General features: G+C 44.5%; 1 protein-coding gene across 3 annotated transcripts in view; it reads left to right on the top strand.

Annotated features, from left to right (window-relative positions):
* The window catches only part of LOC147443011 (uncharacterized), a 115,132-nt gene extending 94,822 nt beyond the window's left edge, over window positions 1–20,310 (top strand). For all 3 annotated transcript variants that reach the window (XM_086528963.1, XM_086528964.1, XM_086528966.1), the window contains exon 6: window positions 19,746–20,310. In XM_086528963.1, coding sequence (XP_086385089.1) covers window positions 19,746–19,941 — 196 coding nt within the window. In that variant the 3' untranslated portion in view covers window positions 19,942–20,310. The remainder of the gene's footprint in view (window positions 1–19,745) is intronic.
* Window positions 20,311–21,165: the final 855 nt, after the last annotated feature.

Raw genomic sequence — 21,165 nt, 5'->3', positions numbered from 1 at the left:
TCTCTCACGCGATTTGCAAACGAAAGAAAACCTCAAGAACCTCAAGAATCCAAGATTCTCACGAGTCAAGGACCTCAAGAACCTCAAGACCCCCAAGAACCCAAGTTCCTCGTGGACTTAAGAACCCAAGAACCCACGATTGCAGAATGATCATCACTCGAAGCAGATTGGATACTTTGCTTGGAAGTGATGAGCATGAGAGAGGCGAAGAAGAATTTTCCCCACCAGGAGGTTTTTTTGACCCTTCCCCATCTACGACAAAGATTGCACTAACTCCTTTGGAGGAGTTGGACCAAGAAAGAGAAGCAGAAAGAAAAGCCTACAAAGAAGATATGGCAACCATCGAGCGTAAGTACCAAGAAAGAAGGGCAGCCATAGAAGCAGAATTTTATCGCGAGAACAAAGCACAAATGTACGAGTTATTGCGACTCTTTTCTCAAACTTGGCACAGATGCAACAGAATCGGAAAAAGGAGACTCTCTCAGTCTCTTCCTTCTCCAAAGCATGACACACAAGATTTGCATGATTGTGTGAAGCATGATGATGATTTGATTCATAATGACTTGCATGATGAGAAGCATGATGATTTGGATGCCAATGATTTGGATGACAATGACAAGCATGATGATTTGTATGATCAAGATGTGATTTCTCACAAGCATGATGATTTGCATGATCAAGATGTGATTTTTCAGAAGCATGATGAATTGCATGAACAAGATGTGATTGTTCACAAGAATGATGTGTTCGTTGATGCTTTTTCTAGCGAAGCTAACCTCGTTGTAGAATCGATCAATCACCAAGAATCGATCTTGGCTTTCGAGTCGAGGTCCACAGATCCCCCACAAGACAATTCGATAGATCCCGAAGAAGCGATCTTGGCTCTCGAGCCTTGGTCAAGGAACCATCACAGGAAGTATTATATGTTCGCATGATTGATACGCACGCATTGTTCGAGTGTTTCATTCGTGATGGTTTCCTGTATTTTAGTCAGCATCGTTATGTGATCCCTTTTCCTAGGCATGACATATTGTATGTTGAGCACGTTTCTCTCATGGATGAGCACGAATGTATGTGGATTGTTCATGAAAACTTGAAAAGTTTGTATGTCAGGAAGTCATTTTCCATGTTTCTTCTGTGGCATGACACAGTTTCCGAAAGAGCACATGATAGTATGAGCACCAAACATGGGCATTTCCATTGTGATTTGCCAAAGTTGATTGACTTCGATCAAACAGAAAAGATTCGACCTCATTGTTTGCATGTGTTTGATGAACGGGTTGTCACTCCGTCTCTATGTTCATCTACATTGCATACACACAGTCTTTAGAGAAGACAAGATTTGTTCCACTCACTTTACATGGAATAGGTATGTTCATGGTTTTGTGTTAGAAATGGTTTCAAGAATTTTCAGCCATGGAGATTCTTGAAGAAGAAAGAAGCAGGAATCTAGACGAAGTTGAAGCATCGAAGGAGCCACAAGAGACTTTGTGTCGCTTCCGGCGCGGCCCAAAGAAGCAAGCGTTGCAGACCTTCCCACACATCAGAGTGGGCCGGCGAAGAGTCCCTTCCAGGATTCCGGATGTTGTTGGCGATCTCCCTCGACGCCATACAGTTCGGTACCAGTACCTCACTTTGAAAAGGAGGGAATGTCACGTGACACATCCAGCTCTATGTTTCCGTGGACAAGCTACAACATGATCAGGGTTCAGTCAGTTCAGTCAAGTCTAGATTAGAAGTGGTTTGGCACTTTTGTGAGTTTATTCGTAGACCGTGCATGCCCAGTCACTTAGTGTAGATGCATATCCTCTGGTTGCACACAGCATGATCATAAGCATTCCCATCAGAATCCATCAGGGAAATTTTACAGTGATTTTAGTCTATTTTCCCTATTTTTGACATTTTTCACTTATTACTTTTAAGTGACTTTCCAACAAAAGTAGGTAGGGCAATTTTGCTAAGTTAATATATAAGAAAACCCAAGTTCACACTTTCTGGCGGAAGAGGCAGCAGGAGCTTTCCGCTCAACAGGCAACTTCTCAGCAATACCCCCCCTCAGCAGTAGACCCTCGCCATCCACTCCTTCCCTTTGGCGTTTCCTCCCAGCAAGCCATCGCTGACAAGTCCTCTTGCCTGACATTCCAACCTCAACAGATACATCCCAGCCAGCGTTTTTCAGCCCTTGACAAAAACGCCAGCATCATTGCAGATTCAGCGTTTTTTCAGCCCTGTCAAAAACGCCAGCTCAGCAGTAGCAAAAACGCAGAATTCAGCAGTTGGATTCTCGCAGTTTTCAGCCATGACACAGTAGCAGATTCCCCCCAAGTTGGTTGCAAATGCTCCCCCTTTTTCAGCCATAAAAACGCAGCCAAAACAGTCATTTTCAGCCACCGAAACAGTCCCTGAATTCAGCAATTAGAAGATCCCAGATTTCAGCCATCAAGTTGTCGTCGTCACCATCGTCGTCGTCACTGGCACAATCCCATTGCATTAGTCCATTGCATACGCATTGTACAACCTTTGTGCAATCAAGTTAGACCACTCTCGCCGACGAGAGTGGGGCCTTCGGAGGAGGGTTTTACAACCTCTCGGGTCTTCTCTCTCCTTCTCTCAGTCTCATTCACTTGCACGCACAATATCCACTCACTTTGTTCGTGATCATAGCACTCTCCATAAAGACGGAAGGCTCTCCCCTTCCCTAAGAACTAAAAGGAACCTTGAGCAAATAAAGATCACTAATCTTGAGAAAATACAACATTCATTCCGCTGCACCTAACAGTGTTGGGCTAGCTTTTTTCTTTTTAGCCACTCTGTCCACTTTGTGTTTTCCTCATTTTGTTTAACTACATTGGTCCATGCCCTCAAGGCGTACTCCACTTGTGATTTCAGCTCTTTCACCTCTTCTTGGAAGTGTGGATCTGTGCTACCATTTTGAGATGCCTCATTTGTATCGTACTTACTCTTACATACTGGAAGCTGTCCCTTGAGGTCGTCAATCAAAACATCCTTTTCACATATGCATCTTTCCACTTTTGTTTTGAAGATTCAAAAGTGGCAAGTGCATCATTTAATTCTTATGTAGCACACATTCCATTACATTCACCTCTGCCTTTACAAAGCCTTACACTTCCCTTTTTAGTCTTGTGTACATCTCGGCTTGAGTCTCACGAAGCATCTCTTTTTGCACATCCTTCCTCATTTTTGCATAGATACCATTTTTGTGAGATTCCATAACTTCATATATCTTCTCTCTTTCGATCTCCTCCCTCATAAGGCCAAAATCAGCCTTAATCATCACCTTTACTTTTTGGTACATGCGTTCATCCTTGACATTGGAAACCTTTTCTACTCTTGACGAGCTTGGCGACCACCTGCTTTAGCCTTTTTCGTATCTTCCTCCAAAAAGTATGTTTTGCTTGCGGTGTAGTGTGGTAGGTGTTTTCATCCCCTGGATTAATGGGTTCCTCCACCGTTGTTGGAGCTGTTTGCATACGGGCAGTCCGAGAGAGAGAGAGAGAGAGAGAGAGAGAGAGAGAGAGAGAGAGAGAGAGAGAGAGAGAGAGAGAGAGAGAGAGAGAGAGAGAGAGAGAGAGAGAGAGAGAGAGAGAGAGAGAGAGAGAGAGAGAGAGAGAGAGAGAGAGAGAGAGAGAGAGGGTTCCTCCACCGTTGTTGGAGCTGTTTGCATACGGGCAGTCCCACAGAGAGAGAGAGAGAGAGAGAGAGAGAGAGAGAGAGAGAGAGAGAGAGAGAGAGAGAGAGAGAGAGAGAGAGAGAGAGAGAGAGAGAGAGAGAGAGAGAGAGAGAGAGAGAGAAATGAAATGAAATGTTATATTAACGTCTTCAAAAGGCCAGAATGACCTATGAGACCAAACTGATACAAAAGTGGTGAATCTGTTACAATGTCTGGGTACCTTACTACTAAAGTACTAAATGTGAAAGTGTGAAAATAAATGTGAAAAACTAAATACAAAGTATTAAATAAACTTCTTAGGAGAATTCTGGGTGTCTGGCTAGAATGCTTCTAATCCTTTGTTGTAGTCTCCTCCGGTGAAGTGTGCTTCTGCATCTTGGTCGTGGTCGTCTCGATTTCCTAAGCTCAATCGCTCTGTCAATTAGGGTGCCTTTGGTATGAATGTGGGTACTCCTTTGTGCTGGCTGCTGGCCTCTTGTTTCTCCTTCCTCTCTTGCTTCTCTCGATTCGAAGAAATTTGTGATCTGCCTCTGAGACTGTAGTGCTCTTTGTCTTATCATTAGATTATCCTTGTGCCGATGTAGTTCCAGTAGGTACAAGCCTAAGCATCTTCGATCTTGGTATTGCATGATTCTATCTAGAGGTCCAAAGCCTTCTTTAAAGAGGCAATGAAAACGCCCATGTATCTCATTGTGTACTGTGCAATGGCATATATAGTGTAATTCTGTCTCCGGCTCCATTCCGCATAACTTGCAAATTCTGCTCTCAAGTGGGATTCCCCTAAATCTGCCAAATTCAATTTCCAACTGGTGTGAGGATGTACGAATTTGACCAATAGCACATCTCAAACCATGAGACACGTGGGTATCCATGTAACTCGGGCGAATCACAAATCCATCTTGAGATAGTTGTAGGAAGTTTTCTTTGTAGTCGACCATCTTCGTGCCCAAATCTTGTGTAGGGTCTACCCATGTCCTCTTAGTATTCAACTGTATAAGATCCTGTCGGATGATTTTATTAATCTCCGTTCGTGTAATTGCCAGTGATGGAGCCTCAAGAGAGTATTGGAAGGGGGGTAATCTTTCCATACTGAACCCGTGTCTCTGAAACCACGAGGACAGTTGCGCATACCAGCATGATGTATCCCCTTTCATTGCTGATTGTTGAGAGGATTCGAGGGCCAGTCTAGTATATCGGCCATTATTTGTATCCCACAAACCATGTATAAAGGACACTGATCTGGTAAGAGCTTCAATTTCTATCGGAAGGGCCGCTAGTTCCGCTCGGGTAATCGCGTGTGGTACGGAGGCCTTGGCTCTAATCATTCGGAAAATCATAGATTTTCCGAATGGTAATCGCGTGTGGTACGGAGGCCTTGGCTCTAACCAAAGGTCTCTCCATTGACTTCCAATTATCCTGATCCACAGATGGTCCCCAAATGTGGACCCCATAAAGCATAGCCGAAGCCACCACAGTATCAAAGAGCCAAAGTTTTGCTCGTGGTTCCTGAAACTGTACTTGTGAACACATCCTCTCCAACCCTCCCAAGGTTGGAGAGGCTCTGGATAATCTAGCATCCGTTGCTTTCTTAAGAGTAAACTTCGGTCCTGCAAATACCACCCCAAGGTATGTGTATGCATATGTGTACTCTACTGTATCCTTGCCATATGCAGGTGCCGATCTCCTAACCCACTGCGGTGTGGTGTTAAACACCATAACTTTGGTTTTACCCAAGTTTAGCGACATTCCATTGTCGTCCGCGAATTTATGTAATGCATCTAGCTGCCTTTGCATTCCATCTGGTGATTCTGCTATCAATACAATATCATCTGCGTACAACAACAAAGGGATCCATTACCTTGCAAGTTGAGCACCTCCGTCACCCTCTCTATCAATGTAATCTGATACCTCATCTATGTACATACCAAATAAAGTAGGGGACAGTGAGGATCCCTGCCATAGTTGACACGTACGGTCACGTACGACGGGTACACGTACGAAGACGTGCGGTACTAATCGAACAAAAAAAAATTAGACGTACAGTGACGTAACGTACGATGCAAAAAAAAATCATGCGTCTTACACATGATAGATCATATCAGTCATGACATCGACCTTAGTACCAGGGCTAGAAACAAACATTTTTCCTAACCGATCAAAATAAGGGAAAACTTGAGTTTTGAGTTCAAAATTTGAAGCTTTTGCCGGTAATTACACTGAAACTTGTGTAAATTTGCCGGTTTTCTTAGAGGCAAGCTCAAAATCTAACCGGGATTTTATAATTTCAACCGGTTAAAATACACTAGACCCCCGCTTTTTTCTAATATTGCTTAGTACTAAATACTTGTAACTTAAGTCTTAAAAGTTAGAACATGAAAGATCTGTCCATGGACATTGGAAACGGCAATGTCCGAAGAAAGAAGAATCATGATCTCCGAAGTGGTGGCGGCCATAGTAGATCCGCTACCCAAGCCTCGTCGCACATAGGTCATGGTGGTTTGAGCCAATGCAGCCATTGGGCTCTTGTTCAAATGCAGTCGAGATGCAAAACATTCCCATACCAAAAAAAAAAGAAAAAAAAAAAAGAAAAAAAGAAAAACGGACGACTCATGTACGGAATGTACGAGTCGTACGGTACGGTACGGAACGTCCCGTACGTCGAACGTGGACAACCCTGATCTGATTCCCTGCTTTACTCCAATGGTGGAATGAACAATGTCGGAATCCCCTTCTGGAGTACGTACATAACCAGTTACTGACCCGTATCAGGCCATGATCCGCCAAATAATCTCTTTGGGGACCCCTAACTCTTGCATCCTGCGCATCAATCTGGCCCTTGGTACTGTATCAAAAGCTTTTCGAAAATCCACAAAGCAACAATACATCCTTCTCCCGTTTGCTCTTCCTTCCTCAATAATGGCTCTGAGCGTAAGAATATGATCTAAAGTGGAATAACCCCTTCTGAATTCAGCTTGTCCTGTTGCTCTTATGCCCTCATTCTCTGCCCATCTACTCAATTTTTGTTCAAGAATGGATGCGTATAGTCGGGTCAAAGTGTGACCTACCATAATGGTACGGTAGTTCCCGGGTATCATAGGATCCCCTGAGTCGAAAACAGGTACGATTGTAGATAATTTCCAAGATTCATGTAATCCTTCACACATGACCCGATTAAACAGACAAGCAAGGACTTCTGAAAGTAGATCCCTGGCATGGATCAGATGTTCTGCTACTAAACCATCATGATCATATGTTCTTCTTGTCTTCATCTTATCAATGGCTTTTTCTACCATTTCCGTAGTAAAGAAAGTACTAGTAGCAGGGCATGGCTCTAGCGGATCTAGTAATGGAGGCTGTCTAGATACCATATATAATGATGTTACATATTGACCCCAGATCTCAGGAGAAGTAATCGTCGGAGGCGGTGAGTGCTCGTGAAATAAGCGCCCGGCCTCATGTGAGTCCTGACTCAAGAAGAGCTGATATAAATCCTTCTCCAGTTTGGCTAAAAATGCCCTTTTCTTGCGACGTACTATACGCCGAAGAGCAATCCGAGACTACTTATATGTGATGATCCCAAGTGTGAGCTCTTTTTGGACCTGGTTTCTCGTCTCTCTGCATTCCTGGTCATACCAACTGTTTTGAGGCATGTTCCCAGATCCTCTCTTCTGATCAGGTTGAGTATGTGTGTATGCCTCTTGTGCTGCTCCATGTAGTATCTCTGTTAATTGAGAAGTAGTCTCCTCTACAGTATATATTGGCTTGGCTGTCCACATCCTATTATAGATCTTCGCCACATAGACTGAATCAGTTTCTGGCGTGATAGTATATCTTGTGTGTGTCTTCTTCCTTTGTACTTGAGAGGCATTGTATTGTAAGGAGATTGATAAGGTCAAGAGAGCATGATCCACTGCAATCCCAACCGGTCTGGGTCCCACCTTAAAGTCCTTGATACTAAAAATAAAGCTTGGTGAAGTCATGACATAATCCACTCTACTGGTCCCATGCCTGTGCGGGAAGCATGTGAATCCCCCAGATAACGGGAAATTCTCTAGACCATTAAGTATGGCCAAACCATGTATAGTTGCCATCTCCATGAGATGTCTCCCATATTCAGTGTGTTCTTTATGCTGTGAGTTTCTAGTAAGCCCCTGCGATAAATCTACTTCTCTGAGCATTTCCTTATAAGTATCATAGAATACTGCTTGAGAGTTGGCCGTTCTGACATTTAAGTCTCCTAAGAGGACGATGTCTCCATCTCTAGAGAACTCCCATATGTTATTATTCAATATGGAGAAAGGGGACTGTCCTTTAGGTGATGAGTAGACTGAGGTACTGAGAGGGAAGTAGCATATAGCGATATATAGAAATCTACCTGTCTCGGCTCTCATTCTCACCCACATATACCTTGCTTGCTCATGTTTCCTGATAATCTGTAGTAGTGGTTTCAGCTCCTCTTTAAATAAGACTTCTACTCCTCCTGAACCCCGGCTACCCTGAAGAGATCTCTTGTCTGGTCGACCAGCTGTTTCCCATAAATAACCCTTCACATGTGGCATACGCTGTCCCGGTATCTGGTGTGTCTCTGAGTAGAAACTATGTCTCTGTCCCTAAAGCTGTCTTCAAAGGCACCTACATCTAGCCTATATGATCCATTACAATTCCACGCCGCTATCTGGAGCGTCGCCCCATAGGTCTCGCACCGTCATGCTGGGCGCTTTTCCAGAACCACTACTTTCCCTCCTCTATAAAAGGCGATTTTTCGCTTTTCTCTTACTGCCGTGATCTCTGGCATCAACTGCTGCATGTGTGCCACTTGTTGCAATGTAAGGTCATCTCTCAGGAAAATACCGGTTTTCTTAAGAGTTGGCCTCTTCTCTAGAAACTCTTTCTATATTCGGGAAGCGGAGAATAAGTGCCCTATCCTTTACGTTTCCCTTCTCATCGATTCCTTTCTTGCCCACTCTCCATGCACTTGTGTGAGTAGGCTCTGTGATGCCCATGCGTTGTAGCAGTTCTTGCACTTTTTCATCTACATTCTCTTTGTCTTTGACTCCTGTGACCCGCACATGCAGAGCCCGATTCTTCCTTTTCTGCTCTTCCTCAATGGTCATATTAATAATGGTAGAAGTAGGTGTGGTCTCGAGCATCTGGGCCTTCCCTTTCTCCGCATCCTCAATCCATTTCTCTGCTTCATCAACCTTTTCTTGTGTCTTAAAAAGGCGTTCCGCCCATGAAGATGCCGTTTTCGATTTCTGTTCATCTCCTTCCCGTAGAGCTTTCATTTGATCCTTCATGTCCTCGAGCTCCTTCAGCACCGAAGGTTAGTCGTCTCCCTTCTCCTTAGTTGCAGATTTGCAAGCTGCAAGTTCTCCTTTTAGCTCCTCGATTATTGCATCTTTTTCCCCCATGTGCTTTTCCGTATTTGTTCTCCATGCTTCAAAACTTGCTACTGCCTCATCGAGTTTCTTTTGCATAACGCATTCTGTTACATTTACTTCGGCCTTGATTAGGTTTCGTAATTCCGTTCTCAAGATCTCAATCTCCTCGTTCTGTATCCCCCGGTTCTCTCTCCTTAGTTCTCTCATCATGTCTCCATACATGGAGTTCCTGTAGCTCTCAGCGCCCGCGTGCATTTCCTTCCTGATGTCATCTCTCATGTAGTTTAGCTCTGATTTGAGCATCACCTAGACCTTCTCCATCATTAGTTCATCATGTATCTTGGACGTTTTCCCCACTCGTAATGATCCTGGTGATAGTACAGTATCTCTGTTTCTCTGCTTAAATGTAGCTGCTGTTTTTTTTGGGGTGGTGTAGCTATCTACACCCGGCCCTTCCCCTTCGGTAGGCGGATCAATCGAACCCGAGCCCCAAATGTGGGGTAGGGTACTAGGGTACTAGGGTGAGGGAATGAGAATACGGCAAACTTAAATTTTTTTATCTCAAGGCTTTTTACCTTAAGGCTTAAAAATTTCTCTAAATTTGAACCTAAGAGCTTTGACTTCCTACGCGTAGATGAAGGGGGGGGTGCCGGGGCGCGTAGGCTGGAACTTGCTATGCGTAGGGCTGCTGGGACTTGCTACGCGTAGGACTTCAGGGCAGCGTGAGCAGGAGCCGGCAGAGGCAGCGCGAGCAGGAGCATGAGGGCAGCACGTGTGCGAGCATCAGGGCAGCGCGAGCATCACCAGCGTGCGAGCATCATCAGCATCACCAGCGCGCGAGCATCTGCAGCATCACCAGCGCGCGAGCATCTGAGAGCTACAGGAGCTACAGCGCGCGAGCTACAGGAGCTACGAGAGAGAGAGAGAGAGAGAGAGAGAGAGAGAGAGAGAGAGAGAGAGAGAGAGAGAGAGAGAGAGAGAGAGAGAGAGAGAGACCTCCTTTGGCGATGGCTACCTTCTGATCACACACCCTTGGGTTGAAACTGTACAGCGGCTGTATGCGCTAATTGTGTGCTGGTCTGCAGCCCAAGCCAGGTCACTCACTGTTTGCAGACGAGACACTAAGGGGGACTGGTTGCAGCCCAAAACTGCCCAACATACCTCTGTCGCACTGGTTGCAGAGTGCTTAGCAGACCCTCGACCTGCTGTCGCCCTGCACGCCACCTGCTGGGTGCTTTCCACATGCTGCTACTGCCTGCTATACCTGTAGCATGTGCATACCTACTGCATTTTCTTGCGTGCACCTGTTGCAAAGGTGGTGCGTCACCTACGAGAGAGAGAGAGAGAGAGAGAGAGAGAGAGAGAGAGAGAGAGAGAGAGAGAGAGAGAGAGAGAGAGAGAGAAATGAAATGTTATATTAACGTCTTCAAAAGGCCAGAATGACCTATGAGACGAAACTGATACAAAAGTGGTGAATCTGTTACAATGTCTGGGTACCTTAGTACTGAAGTACTAAGTGTGAAAAGTGTGAAAGTAAATGTGAAAAAACTAAATACAAAGTATTAAATAAACTTCTTAGGAGCATTCTGGGTGTCTAGCTAGAATGCTTCTAATCCTTTGTTGTAGTCTCCTCCGGTGAAGTGTGCTTCTGCATCTTGGTTGTGGTCGTCTCGATTTCCTAAGCTCAATCGCTCTGTCAATTAGGGTGCCTTTGGTATGAATGTGGGTACTCCTTTGTGTTGGCTGCTGGCCTCTTGCTTCCCCTTCCACTCTTGCTTCTCTCGATCCGAAGAAATCTGTGATCTGCCTCTGAGGCTGTAGTCTTCTCATTAGATTATCCCTGTGCCGTAGTTCCAGTAGGTACAAGCCTAAGCATCTTTGATCTTGGTATTGCATGATTCTATCTAGAGGTCCAAAGCCTTCTTTAAAGAGGCGATGAAAACGCCCACGTATCTCATAGTGTACTGTGCAGTGGCATATATAGTGTAATTCTGTCTCCGGCTCCATTCCGCATAACTTGCAAATTCTGCTCTCAGGTGGGATTCCCCTAAATCTGCCAAATTCAATTTCCAACTGGTGTGAGGATGTACGAATTTGACCAATAGCACATCTCAAACCATGAGACAGGTGGGTATCCATGTAACTCGGGCGAATCACAAATCCATCTTGAGATAGTTGTAGGAAGTTTTCTTTGTAGTCGGCCATCTTTGTGCACAATTCTTGTGTAGGGTCTACCCATGTCCTCTTAGTATCCAACTGTATAAGATTCTGTCGGATGATTTTATTAATCTCCGTTCGTGTAATTGCCAGTAATGGAGCCTCAAGAGAGTATTGGAAGGGGTGTAATCTTTCCATACTGAACTCGTGCCTCTGAAACCACGAGGACAGTTGCGCATACCAGCATGATGTATCCCCTTTCATTGCCAACTGTCGAGAGGATTCGAGGGCCAGTCTAGTATATCGGCCATTATTTGTATCCCACAAACCATGTATAAAGGACACTGATCTGGTAAGAACTTCAATTTCTATCGGAGGGGCCACTAGTTCCGCTCGGGTAATCGCATGTGGTACGGAGGCCTTGGCTCTAATCATTCGGGAAATCATAGATACCAAAGGTCTCTCCATTGACTTCCTATTATCCTGATCCATAGATGGTCGCCAAAGCTAGACCCCATAAAGCATAGCCGAAACCACCACAGCATCAAAGAGCCAAAGTTTTGTTCGTGGTTCCTGAAACTGCACTTGTGAACACATCCTCTCCAACCCTCCCAAGGCCGCAGAGGCTCTGGATAATCTAGCACCCGCTGCTTTTTAAGAGTAAACTTCGGTCCTGCAAATACCACCCGAAGGTATGTGTATGCATCTATGTACTCTACTGTATCCTGGCCATATGCAAATGTAGGTGCCGATCTCCTAACCCACTGCGGTGTGGTGTTAAACACCATAACTTTGGTTTTACCCAAGTTTACCGACAGTCCATTGTCGTCCGCGAATTTATGTAATGCATCTAGCTGCCTTTGCATTCCATCTGGTGATTCTGCTATCAATACAATATCATCTGCATACAACAACAAAGGGATCCATGACCTTGCAAGTTGAGCACCTCTGTCACCCTCTCTATCAATGTAATCTGATATCTCATCTATGTACATACCAAATAAAGTAGGGGACAGTGAGGATCCCTGCTTTACTCCAATGGTGGAATGAACAATGTCGGAATCCCCTTCTGGAGTACGTACATAACCAGTTACTGACCCGTATAAGGCCATGATCCTCCAAATAATCTCTTTGGGAACCCGTAACTCTTGCATCCTGTGCATCAATCTGGCCCTTGGTACTGTATCAAAAGCTTTCCGAAAATCCACAAAGCAACAATGCATCCTTCTCCCGTTTGCTCTTCCTTCCTCAATAATGGCTCTGAGCGTAAGAATACGATCTAAAGTGGAATAACCCCTTCTGAATCCAGTTTGTCTTGTTGCCCTTATGTCCTCATTCTCTGCCCATCTACTCAATTTTTGTTCAAGAATGGATGCGTATAGTCGGGCCAAAGTGTGACCTACCATAATGGTACGGTAGCTCCCGGGTATCATAGGATCCCCTGACTTGAAAATAGGTACGATAGTAGATAATTTCCAAGATTCAGGTAATCCTTCACACATGACCCCATTAAATAGACGAGCAAGGACTTCTGAAAGTAGATCCCTGGCATGGATCAGATGTTCTGCTACTAAACCATCATGATCTATGCTCTTCTTGTCTTCATCTTATCAATGGCTTTTTCCACCATTTCCGTAGTAAAGAAAGTACTAGTAGCAGGGCATGGCTCTAACGGATCTGGTAATGGAGGCTGTCTAGATACCATATATAATGATGTTACATATTGACCCCAGATCTCAGGAGAAGTAATCGTCGGAGGCGGTGAGTGCTCGTGAAATAAGCGCCCGGCCTCATGTGAGTCCTGACTCAAGAAGAGCTGATATAAATCCTTCTCCAGTTTGGCTAAAAATGCCCTTTTCTTGCGACGTACTATACGCCGAAGAGCAATCCGAGACTGCTTATATGTGATGATCCCAAGTGTAAGCTCTTTTTGGACCTGGGTTCTCGTCTCTCTGCATTCCTCGTCATATCAACTGTTTTGAGGCATGTTCCCAGATCCTCTCTTCTGATCAGGTTGAGTATGTGTGTATGCCTCTTGTGCTGCTCCATGTAGTATCTCTGTTAATTGAGAAGTAGTCTCCTCTACAGTATATACTGGCTTGGCTGTCCACATCCTATTATAGATCTTCGCCACATAGACTGAATCAGTTTCTGGCGTGATAGTATATCTTGTGTGTGTCTTCTTCCTTTGTACTTGAGAGGCATTGTATTGAAAGGAGATTGATAAGGTCAATAGAGCATGATCCACTGCAATCCCAACTGGTTTGGGTCCCACCTTAAAGTCCTTGATACTAGAAATAAAGCTTGGTGAAGTGATGACATAATCCACTGTACTGGCCCCATGCTTGGGCGGGAAGCATGTGGATCCCCCAGATAACGGGAAATTCTCTAGACCATTAAGTATGGCCAAACCATGTATAGTTGCCATCTCCATGAGATGTCTCCCATATTCAGTGTGTTCTTTATCCTGTGAGTTTCTAGTAAGCCCCCTCTGTGATAAATCCACTTCTCTGAGCATTTCCTCAGAAGTATCATAGAATACTGCTTGAGAGTTGGCCGTTCTGGCATTAAAGTCTCCTAAGAGAACGATGTCTTCATCTCTAGAGAACTCCCATATATCATTATTCAATATGGAGAAAGGGGATTGTCCTTTAGGTGAGGAGTAGACTGAGGTACTCGGAGGGAAGTAGCATATAGCGATATATAGAAATCTACCTGTGTGGGCTCTCATTCTCACCCACATATATTTTGCTTGCTCATCTTTCCTGATAATCTGTAGTAGTGGTTTCAACTTCTCTTTAAATAAGACTGCTACTCCTCCTGAACCCCGGCTACCCTGTAGAGATCTCTTGTCTGGTCGACCAACTGTTTCTGATAAATAACCCTTCTCATGTGGCATACGCTCTCCCGGTATCTGGTGTGTCTCTGAGCAGAAAACTATGTCTCCGTCCCTAAAGCTGTCTTCAAAGGCACCTACATCTAGAGAGAGAGAGAGAGAATGAATGAAATGAAATGTTATATTAACGTCTTCAATAGGGCAAAATGACCTATGAGACCAAACTGTTACAAAATTGTGAATCTGATACCATGTCTGGGTACCAAAAGACTACAACAAAAATACTACTACTACTACTACTAGAATCTATCCTCATCTGCACTCTGGATGTCGAGAGAGTATGGCTCGAATATGCTGCTGTAGTCTCCGTCGATGCTGTGTAGCCCCTCTCCTCAATTGTGGCCGTCTGAGAGAGAGAGGTCTGAGAGAGAGAGAGAGAGAGAGAGAGAGAGAGAGAGAGAGAGAGAGAGAGAGAGAGAGAGAGAGAGAGAGAGAGAGAGAGAGAGAGAGAGAGAGAGAGAGAGAGAGAGAGAGAGAGAGAGAGATGAATGAAATGAAATGTTATATTAACGTCTTCAATAGGGCAAAATGACCTATGAGACCAAACTGTTACAAAATTGTGAATCTGATACCACGTCTGGGTACCAAAAGACTAGAACAAAAATACTACTACTACTACTAGAATCTATCCTCATCTGCACTCTGGATGTCGAGAGAGTATGGCTCGAATTTTCTGTTGTAGTCTCCGTCGATGCTGTGTAGCCCCTCTCCTCAATCGTGGCCGTCTGAGAGAGAGAGAGAGAGAGAGAGAGAGAGAGAGAGAGAGAGAGAGAGAGAGAGAGAGAGAGAGAGAGAGAGAGAGAGAGAGAGAGAGAGAGAGAGAGAGAGAGAGAGAGAGAGAGAGAGAGAGAGAGAAAGAAAGAGAGAGAGAAAAATGAAATGAAATGATATATTAACGTCTTCAAAAGGCCAAAATGACCTATGAGACCATCAGATACAAAGTGGTGAATCTAATACAATGTCTGAAGTACAAGTACAAAAAGTAAAAATGAAAACTGAAATGAAGTGTGAAATGTGAGATGTGAAAATGTAGAATAGGCCCTCAATGACAATCTGGGTGTCGTGCTAGAATGCCTCTGATCCTCTGCTGGAGTCTCCGTCGATGTAGTGTGCATGAAATGATATATTAACGTCTTCAAAAGGCCAAAATGACCTATGAGACCATCAGATACAAAGTGGTGAATCTAATACAATGTCTGAAGTACAAGTACAAAAAGTACTGAAAGTAAAAATGAAAACTGAAATGAAGTGTGAAATGTGAGATGTGAAAATGTAGAATAGGCCCTCAATGACAATCTGGGTGTCGTGCTAGAATGCCTCTGATCCTCTGCTGGAGTCTCCGTCGATGTAGTGTGCTCCTGTGTCTCGGTCGTGGTCGTCTCGATCTCCCGAGCTCAATCGCCCTGTCAATGAGGGTGCCTCTGTTATGAATGCGGGTACAACCGTGCGCTGGTGGTTGGTCTCTTGGCTCCCTCGATCCAAAGAAATCTGTGATTTGTCTCTGCGACTGTCGTACTCCATGTCTCCCCAACAGACTGTCTCTATGTCGGTGTAGCTCAAGTAGATATAAGCCAAGGCATCTCTGGTCTTGATACCTCATGACTCTATCTAGGGGTCCAAAACCTTCCCTGAATAAGCAATGGAAGCGCCCTTGTATCTCATAATACACAGTGGAGCGGCAGATGTAGTGTAGCTCTGTCTCTGGCTCTCTACCGCATAGTTGACATATCCTAGCCTTTGGTGGTATCCCTCTGAATCTACCCGTCTCAATCTCCAGCTGGTGTGAGGATGTGCGAATCTGACCAATAGCACATCGCAGACCATGAGATAAATGAGTGTCCATGTAGTTCGGACGAGTCACAAACCCATCCCCTGAAAGTTGGAGAAGGTGCTCTTTGTAGAAAACCATCTTCGTGCCCAACTCCTGTATCGGCTCTACCCATGTCCTCCTGGTGTCCAACTGTATAAGATCGTAACGAATGAGTCTAGTGATCTCCGTCCGTGTGACTGGCAGGGAGGGTGCATCCAAGGAATACTGAATGGGAGGCAATCTATCCATGCTGAGACCATGCCTCTGAAACCATGAGGTCATCTGTGCATACCAACATGATGCATCTCCCTGCATCGCTAACTGTCTAGAGGACTCAAGAGCCAGTCTAGTATATCTGCCTCTATGTGTATCCCATAGACTGTGCATAAAGGACACTGATCTGGTAAGAGCCTCAATCTCTATAGGTGGGGCGGCTACCTCCGCTCGAATAATCGCATGTGGTACCGAGGCCTTGGCTCTAATCATCCGGGATATCAAAAATACCAAGGGTCTCTCCATGTTCCTCCAACTGTCATGATTCACAGATGGTCCCCAAACTTGGACCCCATAAAGGATAGCTGAAGCAACCAAAGTATCAAAGAGCCATAGTTTTGTTCGTGGTTCTTGAAACTGAACTTGTGAACACATCCTCTCTAGCCCTCCTAATGCCGCATAGGCTTTGGATAGTCTAGTCTCTGCTGCTCTCCTCAGGGTAAACCTCGGTCTTGTGAATACCACCCCCAGATATGTATATTCATCTGTGTACTCCACAGTGTCCTGGCCATATACGAGTGTAGGTGCCGATCTCTTGACCCACTGTGGTGTGGTGTTAAGCACCATAACCTTGGTTTTACCAAGGTTCACAGACAGTCCACTATCCTCTGCAAAGTTGTGCAATGCATCCAAATGTCTTTGCATGCCTTCTGGCGACTCTAACATTAACACAATATCATCAGCATATAATAATAAAGGGATCCATGTCCCTGCCAGCTAAGCGCCTCTGTCACCCTCTCTGTCAATGTAGTCAGAGACCTCATCTACATACTCCCAACTTCAGTAGCCTGTGCATCAATCTGGCCCTCGGCACTGTGTCAAATGCCTTGCAGAAGTCCACAAAGCAACAATACATCCGTCCCCCATGTGCCCGACCCTCCTCAATAATGGCTCTGAGTGTAAGAATATGGTCCAAAGTGGAGAAACCCCTCCTGAATCCAGCCTGTCTTGCTGCTCGTATGCCCTCATTTTCTGCCCATTTACTCAGATGCATACAACCGTGCCAATGTGTGCCCTATCATAATAGTACGGTAGTTCCTTGGTACCGTGGGGCCCCCTGCCTTGAAAAGAGGTACAATAGTAGATAATCTCCAGGACTCGGGTAGTCCCTCACACATGACACGGTTAAACAACCGCGCAAGAACCTCTGACAGTAAATCTCTAGCATGTATCAAGTGCTCTGCCACCAAACCATCATGATCATATGCTCTCCTAGTCCTCATCCTGTCAATGGCGTTCTTCACCATCTCAGTGGTAAAGAAGGTACTAGTGGCTGGACATGGCTCTAGAGGGTCTGGTAATGGTGGTTGCCCAGGTACTGTATATAATGATGCTGCATATTGACCCCAAATCTCGGGAGAGGTAATCACTGGAGGAGGTGAGTGCTCATGGAAGAGACGCCAGGCCTCACCTGAATCTCGGCTCAAAAAGAGCTGATACAAATCACGTTCCATCTGGGCTAAAAAGGCCCGCTTCTTCCGGCGCACTAAACGCCAAAGGGCAATCCGAGACTGTCTATATGTAATGACTCCAAGTATAAGCTCGCTCTGAATCTGAACTCTCATCTCTCTGCACTCCTCATCATACCAACTATTCTGAGGCATGTTCCCAGAACGTCTTCTCTGATCTGGTTGAGTGTGTGGGTATGCCTCTGCTGCTGCCCCATGCAAGATCTCTGTCAATAAAGTGGTGATCTCCTCCACTGTATATACAGGCTCGGCTGCCCCCATCCGTCTGTAAATCTCTTCCACATAGACTGAATCCGTCTCTGGTGTAAAAGTATACCGTGTGTGTGCAATCCTACGTGGTGTCTGAGAGACACTATACTGGAAAGAGACTGAAAAAGTCAGGAGAGCATGGTCCACTGCTAAAGAGAGAGAGAGAGAGAGAGAGAGAGAGAGAGAGAGAGAGAGAGAGAGAGAGAGAGAGAGAGAGAGAGAGAGAGAGAGAGAGAGAGAGAGAGAGAGAGAGAAAATGAAATGAAATGATATATTAACGTCTTCAAAAGGCCAAAATGACCTATGAGACCATCAGATACAAAGTGGTGAATCTAATACAATGTCTGAGGTACAAGTACAAAAAGTACCGAAAGTAAAAATGAAAACTGAAATGAAGTGTGAAATGTGAAATGTGAAAATGTAGAATAGGCCCTCAATGACAATCTGGGTGTCGTGCTAGAATGCCTCTGATCCTCTGCTGGAGTCTCCGTCGATGCAGTGTGCTCCTGTGTCTCGGTCGTGGTCGTCTCGATCTCCCGAGCTCAATCGCCCTGTCAATGAGGGTGCCTCTGGTATGAATGCAGGGACAACCCTGTGCTGGTGGTTGGTCTCTTGGCTCCCTCGATCCAAAGAAATCTGTGATCTGTCTCTGCGACTGTCAGAGAGAGAGAGAGAGAGAGAGAGAGAGAGAGAGAGAGAGAGAGAGAGAGAGAGCATCTTCTAGAGGCTGAAGTCAGCGTGTGAGACAAGATGAAGTGGATGAAGTTCTACACTAATGGGTGTGAACCTATTTGTGTAAGCGAGTACCAAAATGGGGGTGTAGTATGGCATTCATAGGTGGGTGATTAGCATGGATTCTTACATTATATTTTGATAAATTTTATCTCTTATTGAAAGCTTCTTTCTAGTTTTGTTAGTGCACGTTTGGATTCTCTGCTGCCACACCTCTGTAATGAGCCCATCACCTCTAAGAATCGAGAGGATTGCCCCTTCTCACTTCTATATTTAGGTTTGTTATTTGTGTGTGATTGCCTGCAAATTGGGCCTTGTTACCTATATGTCGGAGTTGTCCCACACGGTGGGCCCGTGGATCATGTGATTATAGCACCTAATATAGAGCATTTGGAGCATGGATCTTGTGCTCGAACCTGCAGGGTATTAGAACGCCCACTCTATCTCCCTCTATCTCGTCTACTCATGTCGTAGTCAAAGCTTTCGGATGGTCCTATGATGTTATCTTTGGGCGTGGTATCCTGGTGCTCTAGGGCCTCTACAGGCTCGGACAATCTGTGACTGCTGTAGGATGACCCCTCTTTGACTGTTGGAAGGGTGGGGATTGGGGCAGCTCTTTGAAAGAATTTTGTGAGGGGTGACTGTTGCTCTCTCTTGGTGGGTGTGGGTGACTGGAGGAGAGTCTCTCTGTCTCTGAATTTCTACTAAGAAATGATCCAGCTGTCTTTGTTCTCTCGACTCCAAATGTACTGTAAGCATGGGATGTGCCATGAAAAGGGTTATATATCAGCTCCGTATGGTTACATATGCTGGACATCTGCATACATAGTGCTCCTTGTCCTCCACATACCTAGTATATCCTGGAATCTCTGTTAATATGTGCTGCTCACCCAAACTCTAGTCTATGAGATGAGACTCTAATCTGTGAGATGAAATTTTAGTTGATTGGGTTTTTGTTTCTACAAGGACATGTGCTATATGTAATTGTTGGGATGGTTTTGGCTGTTACTCTTCTAGATCAAGCAATTAAAGAACTCATTATTTCAAAGTATCTATTACTAAACTTTGCAAATTTTGCATTTTGTAGCATTTACGCAACTTTGTATCTTGGATACTCTCTAGGCTGGCCCTTAGTCCAATGCCAACTCTTGATAAGTGCATGCTGGGCAGTATTCTACTACAAGGAGGTTTCATCTATCATGATGGCTTTTATTTTAGTGGCATCATCAGTGATTGTAGTTGGTGGTGCTGTTATGCTTTCCTTTTTTGGGACAGTTGGCTGATTGGAATACCCTTTCAGGCCCAACCTGAGAGAAAGTTATTAATTTCTTGATTGTACTTCCAACTTTAATTTATTCACATGCTCTCTTTGTGAAATACGGTTTAACAAAGACAAAACCAAGGGTATGCATTTTACGTCCCTCTACTTCTTTAGCGGCATCGACATTTACCTTTTTCTGTAAATACAACTGGTAATGGCAAGCTCACAAAGGGGCAAAGGAATGACAAAATCTGTAGGGACCCACTACCATTGGATGTCAAACTGATGTATATTTTTCTCTGATCTTATGTTTGGCAACTTACAAATATTAGATGCTTGTAAAATACTGATTTTTTTCTAAGGAAGTCTGCTGAAGAGGATATTTGATGGAGGTGGAAATGTTCTATTAAATGTCAAGAAGAGTGAGCAAGCATACATGGAAAGAGAGACAAAAAGTAAGTAATCAATGGATCTTTAGGATTGGTCTTTCATGTTTTGAAAATTTTACTCATCCTAGCAAAACTACAGCAATTGCATAAGAAATAGGTACTTCTAGATGCTCAGTCAATGGAAAGGTACAAAATGGAAAAATCTTTACACCCCTACCTTTTTGACATTTTTTAACTCACCTTTTCACTTGGTTTGTGGTTACAAACTTGACCATAATTGGTTTATACCTGCTTATTGGAAATTGCCTTTACACTCGTAACATTGCCATACTTGTGGATAGTCCCTTGATACTTAAAAAAAGAAAACTTGAAAACTTGATGGGAGATGGGAGTGGCATTGATTGCCTTTCTTCACTCTGTCTTTCTCCACCCACTTCTCCTCCCTCTTTGCATGAATCTGGGAAGTGTGCTGGTCGTTAAGTGGCGTCCATTCCTTAGGCCAGTCTTGATGCTTCTATGTCTTGCGATACCTTGTTGCGTTCAAAGCTTCACACACACACACACACACACACACACACACATGTTACTTTCATGCTATACGCACTCCGATTGTGAGTATTATATATTGTGTGCATCATTGAATGAGTTTTGCCTTCATTTAAGTTTTTTCTTGGACTGCTTATTTCATTGCTCTTATTGGCTGCAATGGAATACATGCCCATGACCGTCTTGGTTTGCTACTCTATGTGCACATAGCCTTAATTTGTACATTGTGGCTCTATGCTTGTCGTTCAAAGGGATGGTACTTGACTTGCTCATAGCTTTTCAATAACAAAAAGTGGTTTTCATGGCAAATC

This window comes from Adiantum capillus-veneris, chromosome 14 (genome assembly GCF_014529385.1).
Source record: "Adiantum capillus-veneris isolate H3 chromosome 14, ASM1452938v2, whole genome shotgun sequence".
Lineage (NCBI taxonomy): Eukaryota > Viridiplantae > Streptophyta > Polypodiopsida > Polypodiales > Pteridaceae > Adiantum > Adiantum capillus-veneris.
This window is presented reverse-complemented; position numbering and strand designations above follow the sequence as displayed.